Below are 12,000 nucleotides of genomic sequence, written 5' to 3' on the forward strand. Positions count from 1 at the left end.
TCAAAAAAGTCTAGCAGTTGGTATTTCAGTAAAATTCTAGCACAATAGTAGAGTGGAAATTTTAGGATCACTGAGTTTTACATAATCTGACCCAGTTTTCAGTTTTACAGGTGAGGGAAAGGAGGCCTAGGAAGACTAAGTGACTTCCCCAGGCCGTCGGGCTGCTGTTTGACATTATTAATGTGTAGGTTTTGTAATGTTTTGATTTATAGTATCTGTACTTAATGATTGTACTAAAAAAAGTGTCCCTTTAAATAAGACTATACCAGAGTTGCATTTATAAAAATTCTGTCTATTTGGGGGCCGACCCGGTGGCATAGTGGTTAAGTTCAAGCGCTCTGCTTCAGTGGCCCGGGGTTCGCGGATTCGGATCCTGGGCGCGGACCTACACACTACTCATCAAGCCGTGCTGTGGTGGCGTCCCACATACAAAATAGAGGAAGATTGGCACAGATGTTAGCTCAGGGCCAATCTCCGCCCCCGCCCCCCTCCCCCCAATAAATAAAAAACAATTCTATTTGGATATGGTATAAGTGAACATTTCATGTGAAAAACATCCAAAACAGCCTCTCAGTATCATAGTTTGAAATGTCGAAAAACTAGTCCATCTCAATTGAATGCCACATTGCAACTGCGCTTTAAATCCCAACAGTTGTTTTTCATTAAGTTATTTTTAAATTATTTTTTTGAACAAGTATTTCTGTCTCATTCCATAATATTGCTCATGCAAGTGCTAGAGGGATTGCAAAATCGAGCCAAGCAGTCCCTCAGGGCACGGTATAATCTTACAGAGGAGACAAGACACATGGGAAACTGTGCGTTAGGACCCTTAAAGTGTCGTCCTAGAAGAGGATCCAGTTCCTTTGGTGCTTAAAGTCACCACAGACCCTTGGGTTGGTAACTGGTTTTCTAAATGAACTAGATTTCTTTCTTTGTGAGAAGACTCAGGAACCGTTTAGGAAAGTGGGTGCATGATTCTGAGTGTGTGGAATATAAACGTTCTCGAAGCCCCTATTTCATCGTTTGCGTTTGAACGCTTCCAGTTCAAAGTCCTTTTAACGGGTCTTTATTTCTTGGCAAATACACATTTATTCATTTACTCATTCAGAAAATATTTACTAAGTGCCTACCACAAGCATAAAATCCAACTCCTCCTCCTGGCTTGAAACACCTCCAGTCTAGCCCCATCATTTCTGTTCCATTTAGTTCAGTGTTATTCCCAAAGACTCCCCTTATGAAACTGACTTTGTATCATAATTATGGACTTCAAGGTCTCTTGCTAGAATGTGAGCTTTTCTGGGAAAGAAGCAGTGTCCTTATCTGTGAAGACCCCATTTCCAAGTATGTGGGCCAGTGCTTGGTAAGCCCTTTGTAAGGGTTTTCTTGAGGCCAAAGGACCTCGAACACAGGGTCCACGTGGGCAGGGATTTTGTCTGTTATGCCCGTTCTTGTATTCCTAGCGTCTAGAACAGTGCCTGGCCCAAAGTACTTAGTACTTAGTACTATGTGCCAGGTGCTCTGAAATGCTCTCCCCTAGACTCTTTTTTCCTTCTTTTCCTATTTAAATCTGACCTCACAGTCGAGCCCGAGTCCCATCTCCTTGGAGTCGGCCCCCCCACCCCTGCTGAACTCGGACGGCAGCATGGGCCTGTGCCAAACGTGCCGAATTGTCCACTGTTACTTCTTTTTATTTTGATTTCTTCTCCCAACGAGAGAGTGAGCTCCCTAAGAACATAGGGCCATATTTTACATGGCCTCTGACTCCTTCAGAAAAGACGTGATTGATTGACTGAGTTATTAATTAAACATCGTCGCTTAGGTCCGGAAGGTTAAGCATTTCGGGGTTTCCAGTTCTCTTTGTCCGTAATGGATGGATTCCCAAAGACCTGAGCACGTGTGGGTTTGTGCACATAGAACACTGAAGACTGGAGGCTTATACACTTAAAGCACCAACCGCCAAGAATAAATGCACAGCCGTTAAATACCCCCTTGTTTCTTCTTTCAAGGTGAAACAACAAAACAAAACATCATAATGGAGATCTACAGGCTGGGATGGGGGAGTTAGGAGTGAAGGGAGTGGAAATTTGGCACCATCTGCAAAGTGGGCAACTCGACTTGCCATTTCTAAGAGGTTGCCATGTGCATTGTCATGAATATTACTTACAGTAAGATACATTGGCTAAAGGCTGAATCTTTCCAACACGGGGAACTGATTTGCTTGCCTTTTTCCCCCCTTACCCCCTTGAAAAGCCAAAACAACAACAACAAAAAACTCAGTAACCCTTGAGAAGCTTTATTGCACTGAGGGAAGGGTTTCCGTCCTGTTTCGCTGGCCTTTGTTCTCCGGGCTCACGTTTACTCACCGCTCCCCTGGGTTTGAAAGCTGCAGCAGGAAATCAAGTGATCAGCACTAGAAACTTTGCTTGCTGAGATGATTGCTCTAGATTTTCCCTGCGAAAGCAGACTGCAGGCTCTTCCTTTCCCCTGTAATTTCTTTTGAGGGATTGAGGGGACCAAAGCAGGCAGCCGTTTGTAAAGGTGGCGCTTGTCACCGGCTTGTGACTCTCGCATGTTTTCTTACTATTCCGAGCTCGTGTTGGTTTGAAGAGTGTTAAGTTAAATGCCGTCAGACTGAGGAATTCATAATTTGAGTTCTTTAGCAAACTTGAAGTATCCAAGGGGCTGTCTGTGTGTATTCTTAGAGCCTAAAGTGGACAGGGAAGGAAAGACGGGTGAGGGAGGAAGACTTGATTTGTTGAGAGAAGGGGAGAATTTTTATCTTAAAGAGAAAGGATAAAGGATACCTTCCTCCTTTTTTTGCTAGCTGGTTGAGTTGCCAACCAAAATAATGACCTGAATGATTTAATGCCTAGATTAATGGATACGTAAATGCTTATATGTGCTTACTGTGTACAACGCACTGTGCTAAGGATTGTCACATGGACCAGTTGTCAAAGAATTTACAACAAAGTATAACTTAGAAAACCAAGAGTGGAAGCAAATAAAATGTAAACAGTTGTCGGTTGCTACTGAGTAGTCAGACAATAGATTTTGTTTCTCTTCGTCCTTTACATATTTTCAAGTTTTCTATAGTGAACATATTACTTGTAGCATAGACAGTCTTGGCTGCAGAAGTCAGAGAAGGGAGAGACTACTATTGGTGGGAGATTGTTAAGAATGAGGTGGGATTTCAGTTGGCAAGTATCTGTACAGGTATTTTTGCTCTCCCCCTACCTCCAACTAGCATAGAATAACTATCATTAAGAGAATATTCTTAATAGATTAACAATAACAGAATAGAATAATAATAGAATAACTATCAGAGATTGAATAACTATCATAAGGGTGTGTGAAGTACTTTCCTAGTGCTTTTAGTACACTCTATGTAAATTCATCTTCACATTTATGAGGTTGACTTAACATATGTAAAGTACCTAGTGCCAGACAGACAGTAAACACTATATAAGCGATAACTATTATCATTTTTATATATAGCAGCCTTAAGACAAAATCAGGAAGTCAGTTGGGCCGGGACACGATGCCTGGGTACCATTTGCACAAGGCCAGCTATTGTGTACTGATGGGTTTTGTTTTAAATTCCCCATCTAGGCCTCTTCCTCTGCCATGATTTCCCAGTACCTAAGCATTTCCCTTTGTCATGAACTTGGAATAGCCCTGTTTCTTGCAAGTCACTGTGCTATTCAAAGATCTAATTTTTATAGTGACAATCAAGCGTAAGCCCCTGCATTTATTTTTTCTTCTGAAAGCTCTCAAGGTGGTGATCTAGTGCAAGTGGTTCTTTGTAGAATTTAGTTCTAACTCGGAATGTATGCCCTTTATTTTTGAGAGTGACAACTCTTTGAAAAATGTTTGTCTTTATCCACTATAAAGGAAATACGTGCTCTTTCTGACATTTAGGGGGAGAGAAAAGGAAAGAAAATATGTTCTGGATTCATTATTCACAGGCAAGCCTTGTTACACTTTGGTCAATTTCTAGGTTTTACTTAAGTTTTCTCTGTTAAAAGTGTATAAGTAAACTTTGAACTAAGATAAATTTCACATCCAGACTTGGCCACTTGCTTACTACTGGTCAACTTTGGGCAAGTTAACCTCTCAGAACCTCGGTTTCCTCATCTGTAAAATAAGGACGAGGTGACAACTATGAGGGGTTGTTGTGACTATTAAACGAGATCATGTGTTGTAAAGCACTGGAATACATGGTAACATTATTATGTGTAATGTACCCCCCCCACACACGCAGTATAATTAGAACAGTATTTGTATACATAAATGCTGCTTTTAAAATATTAACAATAACAAAAATTGTTGTAAACATACTTTTAATAGTTACACCATATATTTTTGATAGAATGCAGAGTAATTTAATCAGTCCCCTACTGTTGGACATTTAGGTTATTTTCAACTTATTTTTTTAGAGATAATCTTTTCAATACTTGTTAAACTATTTTCTTGAGCCACCTGTATCCAGAATGAACAAGTTTAGAGATTTAAAAAAAGTCTGAAATCTGTTGCACCAGATTTATGACATCAGAATGCAGAATGAAGAGCCTTCTCAGAGAACATCATTTTTCTGGACCCTCCACGTGTTCAACAGTGTTAAGTTAAATAGTCTGGTAAAAATCAGACGATGTGTAACCTGGCCAGGAGGGATCCCTTAAAACCTAGTCAAGATTATTCATGGGGTGCACATAGGGGAGAATAAAGTCATGTGTTTGTTTCCTTTCCTGAAACACTTAAATTAAGTTGCCATTAATTCCCTGACCAGTTGTTGGAGTTTTTTAATGACAGCACTTTCTCTCTTAAGGGTGAATGTCGGTTGCCTTCTTGATAACAGTGGTGATCTATATTTTCCTCCCCTTTGGCCACCATTCCTAGAATCATAGGAGGAGATCCAGAGCAGAATGAAGCTATTACTGAATTGTCAGCCAAATTGGCTTGCCACAGAGACCTGTAAACATGAAGAGAATAAGCTTTTGAATAAAAGTTTAGTCCTGCATTTTCTTAGCAAAGATCAGGGAGGGAGACCAACACAATCTCATTAGGCTCCTAGAGGTACTTACTTCTTTGCTGGGGTATTGTTCCCCACCACTCATGTAAATATCTAGTTAAAATTTGGCAGAGCTGTGGAGGAGTGAAGGTGGGGCCAACTGTCTGGACTGACCATCTTATTAAACACTCGTGCAATTGTTCCTGTTCCAGCAGACTAGAATTCTCTTGCCATCTGTTAAGCAGGCTCAATTAAATAGAGAGATTTGAGAGGGAAGGAGATGGCCGGTAGGGAGAGTGAGTCAGTGGAGTGGGCAGTGGGGGCTGGGAAGGCCTGAGGTGCAGCCCTTAAGAGGTGGGGGAAAGCAGGCTACACACACACACAGCAGAATGTCTTTTTTTCCTCTCACAGTAGAGGTGGAGAAACTGTATTCAATTGTCACACGACTCTTCAAGTTCTAACTTCATTTGAGTTGAAGCTCCTCTTTTGGGGAGGAGGGGGAAGGCAGTGCTTAGGGAATAAAAGAATGAAATATGCAAAGAGGAGATTTGCTTAAATTGTGTTATATAGGTTTAGAGCATCCAGGTTGGATGAAACTTTTGATAAAGACACCTTTTTTCTTGCTGAAAATTCAGGTTAGTACAGTAACATTGGATGAGAAGCTGAAGAAGTAAGTAATGTTATGTACTTAGAGTATGAGGGAGCAATTAATATGTAGCCTCAGGGAGGGCTCAGGAGACCTTCTCTGTGAATTGCTAGGTGACTCTCCAGGTCGTACAGTCCCAGTTTCTTCTGGGTTACAGATGGGGGTGTAGATTTTTCTTTGAGTATTTATAATAGCCCAGTTAGTAGACTCTTGTCCTTTTTAAAAAATGCATAAATAGTTTAAAAAAACATGAGAAAACATTTAACTAGGGTTTATTTTAAAGAGACTGCCTAGAATGTATGTTGAAAGTAAATTTATTGAAGATAGCATACATGCAGGAAAGTGCACAGTCCGAGGTGCACAGGTTGATGAACTCTCGCCAAAGTGAACCCATCCCTGTAACCAGCGCCCAGATCAAGAAATAGAACATTTCAATGTCCTGGAAGCAGCCTGCATGCCCTGTTCTGTTCACTTGCCCACAAGGGATAACCACTGTCCAGGCTTCTAACAGTAGAGATGAGTTTTGCTTGTTTCCGAACTTGATATAAATGGAATTATACACTTTGTGTCCTAGCATCGGGCTTCTTTCATCAATTTTATGTTTGTGCGAGTCATCGTGTTGATACATATTGCAATTCTGTGTTCATTCTTATCTTTGAATATTCCACTGTGTGAACACACCACGATTTGTCTATTCTGTTGCTGATAGGCAATTGGATATTTTCCAGGTTGGGGCTATTATGTGTGGTGCTGCTATGAACATTCTTACACTTTTCTTTGGATAAACATATGAACGTGTTTCTGCTCAGTATACACCAGGGATGGGAACTGCTGGGTCGGGTCATAGGATATGCATATAATTAACTGTAGAAGATACTGCCAGTTTTCCAAAGTGTGTGTATTAATGAGAGAAAGGTGAGTTTTGTCTTGAGATCAGAGTACTCAGTTCTCATGAGCATAAGAATAGGGCATCTTGTTGTTTTCTTTTGATTGTGGAATTTAATAACGAGGATTCAGTGAAATATTTCTACTGAAAATAACTTTTCAAAACTCCTCCACCCATTTTAATGATCTTTCTACTGTACAATAAAGTATATTTTTACTCTTAGTATTTGAGGAGAACGAGAAAGAATAGTGGGCAAGCGTGGGCAGTATCTTTGCCTTTGCTTCCAGGGATTTGTACGCTGACGAGAGTTACTTTAGGCTCCCTCCAGGTTGTGCTCAAATTAAGAGTTCAAATTTCTAGAATTCCTTTGTGCATCTAGGGAATTTTGCTAAGGGAAAGTGACGACTCAGACTAGAATGTGGAATGCCCCTCTGCCCACCCATGCCCTCACCCTGTTACCGGGAGCTGCCAATCCAGGGGGCTGGACAACCTGACCTCGGGGATCGCTCATCATTTTCATGTTTTAGGAAAACTTTTCATTTCCGTTTCCTTTCTTCAGGTCCTCTTAACAACCAAGAAGCTCTTTACTCTGAGGTCACCAAAATGTCAACTAGGTATATTATTTGGAATTCTTGGCTCTCAAATTAGAAACAAAACCCTGTATTCTATTCCTTTCACAGTTTCACGTAGCAATAGAAAGTAATAAAGAATAAAACCTCTGTCTGGGGCTCTTAATTACTCCTGACGTTGGTCATGTACATAAGGTTATGCCAGCACATTATATCTTGCTTAAAATAAAATGGATAGAAAAAACCCAAATCTTCATTTTTTTTCTGCATGCAGGTACTAGGATTCCTAGACTATCCTGAACAGAAGATATGGATAAATTTGTCTAATAGCTTTGCTAGAGTTTATGCCTGTTTTTAACTCAAGACCTAGGCTGAGACCTCAGCGCTTGGACTGTTTACCTGTGATACATTTTCTAACTTTGGAGCCATAGTTTTTAATCTGTAAAATTGGTTTCAGGTCCCTGCCCTGCCTACCACAGGGGTTGTTGTGGGGATGAAATGTGATCATTTATGTGAAATTGTAAACTCTGAAAGTGCTAGCCTAAGCCTTTGAGAGCTGAGCTTGGCAGGCCCTGCATTTTAAGAAAGACAATTCCTGTCCATTGACCTAGAGCAGAGTGGAGCCTCACTCTGTACCCTGAGATCTTGTGCGCACACGTAAGCCTGAACTTTTAACCTTGCATCAGACGTGGCTGGCTGACCTATTTGGTTATGAGTTGCTTGTCTACCTTCTACTGGCCTCTCACTAACACCCCTCCCCCCAGAGGAAGAAGAGGGGCAAAACATTGTTCGCTTTGGTGATAGCCCTAAACAATGACCCTAACCAGGTCCTGGTCTTTCACTTCTGGGGTGGTGAGAGGGTTGTATACAACAGGTAGGCTGCAGAATCACCACTGCGCATATCTAAAACTTCTTTCTTTTTAAATTTTCTTTTACACACTCATATTTATTAGGTGTAGATAATATAGAAATGCTTACAAGCCAGAAGATCTACATAAAAGTATTAACAATCACTGTTAATAATTAAGATAATAAATGAGAAAAATAGGGACCAAGACAGCGTCACGTGCCCTTCCAGGCGTACGTTCCTTGTTACTACTGAGGAATTCACCTTTCTTTAACATAAAGGAGAAGGATGGAGCTGATGTTCTTCATTAGGTTTGGCCCTGGTGAATGTTGGCTAGAGCAAGGTGGATCAGGTCTGCTCCCCAAGACTAGTTCATGTCTTGTCCATCAGTCACCTCTGGGGGGAGCACCTTCCAGGATAGGACAGTTAATGTATCCAGTAGAATATCACTGCCAGAAACGAAATAAGAAATTGACCACATCCTCGAGATCTGGAGACACTACATGAATTCTGTTAATTTTTAATAAAAATGTACTCTTGACATTGAGAAGTTTTTGAAAATCAAATTGTATAAAAATATAAGGTATGGTCTGGGAGTGTGTAGGTGGCAGTGACATTGACCCAGCCTCTAAAAGTGTTATAATTTAGTGAACTAAGACGTAGACCAGAAAACTGGGAACATAGAGTTGTAGGAATGGAGATCTACAGGTTCATAAGTGGTGTTTCAGGATTCAGAATCCTGATGTTCCTTGATGACAAAATACCCCCGGTGAGATGTGGAGCAGAACCCTATATAGTCAGATGCATTAATACATCTGCATCAGAATGAATGAAGATTCACACTAGGTGGCTTAATAAAGACTATAAATACACATCAGTTCCAGTTGGGATTTACTGCCAGATGAGTTCGGGTCATGTCATATTTTGCCAACAAATGCGTTATGCAGAACTTTTCGTTTTCAGAGCCTTTTGAATTTTGGAGTTGCACATAAGGGATTGTTGATCTGCATTGTGTTTGGGTGTTAGCTGCTGACAGGGGTGTTTTCTGTATGTGTCAAGCAACCTTGTAGCAAATCCTCATGAGACAGTAGAGTTAGCACGGAACCTGGAGTCGCACTGCCTGGGTTTAAGTTCAAGCCTTGCCAAGTGACTTTGGGTAAGTTATTTAACTTCCTAGCGTCTTAGTTTTTCATCTTTGGAGCTTCATTAATTTTCTTATAAAGATTAAATAAGGTTGCACGTGAGGTACAATGTCTGCGTTGCACTAGCCACTCAGTAAATATGCTTCCGTTTCCTTGTCTGTGTAATGGAGATAATAATAGTGTCTGTCAGTGAATAGATGTAACATGCATAGAATAGTCTTTGCCTCATAGTCAGCCTTCGGTAAATAGTAGCCAACATCATTATCACCATTACTAGAAATCTGTACTTTCCTATCAGCAAAGTCATTTTTTAGGAAAGAAAGAGAAAATAAACGTCTGTTGAATGAATGAATGAAGCACATTGGAAAATTATGAAAATTCATAATTATAATTTTCCAGACTGTAGTTCCATCCCAATTCGTCTCAGTCCTTCCCAAGTTTGTTTGCTTCCCTTTCCCCGCTCCCGCTGCAGTGCCTCCAGCCCCTCCCACACTTCTCCCCCAGCCCCTCCACCAGCCCCCCGATCCTCCTTCATTTGCACAGCACTTGATGAACTTGGCTCTCATTTTCCTCACCACAACCATGCAGGTGTGTTAGGCTGTCTGGGAAGCTATCCCAGATGCTGACAAACCCTTGGCAGTAGGATAGAAAGGAAAAAGGGAAATTTTGGCTAACATCTCTGGGTCCGACTCCTTACTCATCGGGAGAGTTCCAGTAGTATCTTTAAAGTTTTAGGATAAATGATGAGGCTGCTGCTCTTTTTTTGCACCTCTAACAGATACGTATCTTGGTTTCTCATTTTTTTCAGTTTGTTATATGTGAATTCTTGTGATTGCTTAGTAATGGTAGGGTTTGGTCAAGTCATAAGACTGCAGAGATGTTTTAAATGCAGGCAGTGTATGGAGGAGGGGGAACTAGCTGGGCAGAGACCCGTGGAAGGATGTGTGTGCTTGTGTGCACAGTTGGACTAATGTCTTGGCACGGCTCTCATATTTCCTGACATGTAAGAACTGGATCTTCTCTAAGGCCACACATACTTGGCAAGCCCTATTGTGTTACTCTCCTGAGGGGTTGCTCGGGTAACGAAGGTGATGGATAATATTGGGTAGGTACTGGTTGGACAGGGGACATGAGAGAATATGGAAAGAATCCTTGTTAAAGAGCTTTATTACATTAGATGGTAGTGTCTGTAAACAATTACAGCATTCAGGAGTGTAGGACTTGAATGAGAAACACAACTTTGTCAGATTACACCAGTCAGATAAAATGGCACGGGCTCCAGAAATCTGTAATTAAATGTATTTTTGAAAATGAAAAATATAGTGTAACATCTGGTTTATTTCACTACAGGAGAGCCTGGGTATTGCTTATGCCAGTGTGACTGATCTGGGCCAATATTTGGATTTCTCTGTGTAAAATGACTGTATTTTAATTAAACTTTTTCTGCTTGATTTGTTTGTGTTGTAAACAAATTATTCACACACACACACACTCGTACAGAATGTGGCCGTCTTGTGTAGAAAATCTCATGTTGGTTCATTTTCTTTTCCTTGCAGCGGATATTCAACTCCTTTGTCTACACCGAGAAGATCTCAAATGGAGAGAGTGAAGTGCAGCAGGTAAGGGGCTATTCGGTACTCGACCTTCTCTGTGTCTGGCTTTTGGATGTGGCTTCCTTCTCTCCAGGTGCTCTCCATGCGAGGTTTCCTGTTCTGTGGATGTGATTTCATACACATCAGGCATAACGGTGACAACCGCACACTTCAGCCTCTTACAGGCTGTTGAAATAATGGTTGTATGGATGGCTTTCTGCTATTTGTGTTATACTTTGGAAATGTTATTTAATTCCTTTTTGTTGTTTTGGAAATTCCTAAACTGCTCAAATTTTAAAATATTAGAAATTATTTAATCTGATGACGGAAAAAGTGTCCAGGCTTTGGAATCAGACAAAGCCCAGGTCAAAGTCTGCTTTTCCTACTTGCTCCATGACCCCAGTGAGCAATTTAGCCTTTATGAGCTGCAGTTTCCCTGTCCTAGATAAGGGGAACATAACATCTGCCTTCTGGGGTTGTGAGAATTAAATGAAGTAATGTCGAATTAACTGCGAATAAATGAAATCCTTTATGTAGGAGGTTCTGGCATAGAAGCAGCTCAGTGGATATTGGCTCGTTTTGTTCTGTATTTTACTTTCCTCTCCTTAGATCCTTCCTTTGCTTCCCACCCCCCAAGTTCTTTCAATGCTCTGTGGGGTCAGTAAGTTCTGAGGCCAGATTCTGTTTACTTTATTTATAGCTGGCTTCAAATGGACTGCTTCCTAAATTAAAACATAGTGTTGGTGAACATGGTCATAAATAATTGATCTGTGCTCGAAAAGAAGGGTGATAAAGAGGCTTCTGGGTTTTAATTTCAGCTAATCCACCAGCTTCATTACACTAGGTGACTGTCAACTGGTAATTTGAGTCTAGGCTGGAAATTTAAGTGAAAAACAGGACCACGCAAAAAACCAGAGTGTAGTGGAGTGCTTCCACTGAATAAAAAGATAACTGTAGTAAAACGTAATAATTTAAACTCTCTGAGATGCTGCCTTTATTTTATTCATGGAAAACGGCTTGGCTTGATCTGAACTTCAGAAGTGCTATACAAGGGGAAAAAGATTTGCAAGTGTATTAGAGTGAAGTTATTTATAGGATAGTTATTTATTTTTTAAAAATTTCTGTGGTTTAATCTTGAAGTTCAGCATTTCCTGTTTATAGACATTAACATTTTTTATTGCTTTCTGCAGGTTAAATTTAGAGGATGTAAGCAGTTATGTGTGTACTCTTTTTCTTAGCTTTAGATATTTTTAAAAACTAGTGACCTGAAATGATAGTGAATGTGATGTGGTTTGCTGTATCAACTCTTA

General features: G+C 40.5%; 1 protein-coding gene across 2 annotated transcripts in view; it reads left to right on the forward strand.

The window, feature by feature from the left end:
- CACHD1 (cache domain containing 1) overlaps nucleotides 1-12,000 on the forward strand; it is a 202,017-nt gene that overhangs the window by 64,866 nt on the left and 125,151 nt on the right. For both annotated transcript variants that reach the window (XM_058538219.1, XM_058538218.1), the window contains exon 2: nucleotides 10,655-10,717. In XM_058538219.1, the coding sequence (XP_058394202.1) occupies nucleotides 10,655-10,717 (63 nt within the window). The remainder of the gene's footprint in view (nucleotides 1-10,654; nucleotides 10,718-12,000) is intronic.

The sequence above is a fragment of the Diceros bicornis genome, chromosome 4 (assembly GCF_020826845.1).
Source record: "Diceros bicornis minor isolate mBicDic1 chromosome 4, mDicBic1.mat.cur, whole genome shotgun sequence".
Classification (NCBI taxonomy): Eukaryota; Metazoa; Chordata; class Mammalia; order Perissodactyla; family Rhinocerotidae; genus Diceros; species Diceros bicornis.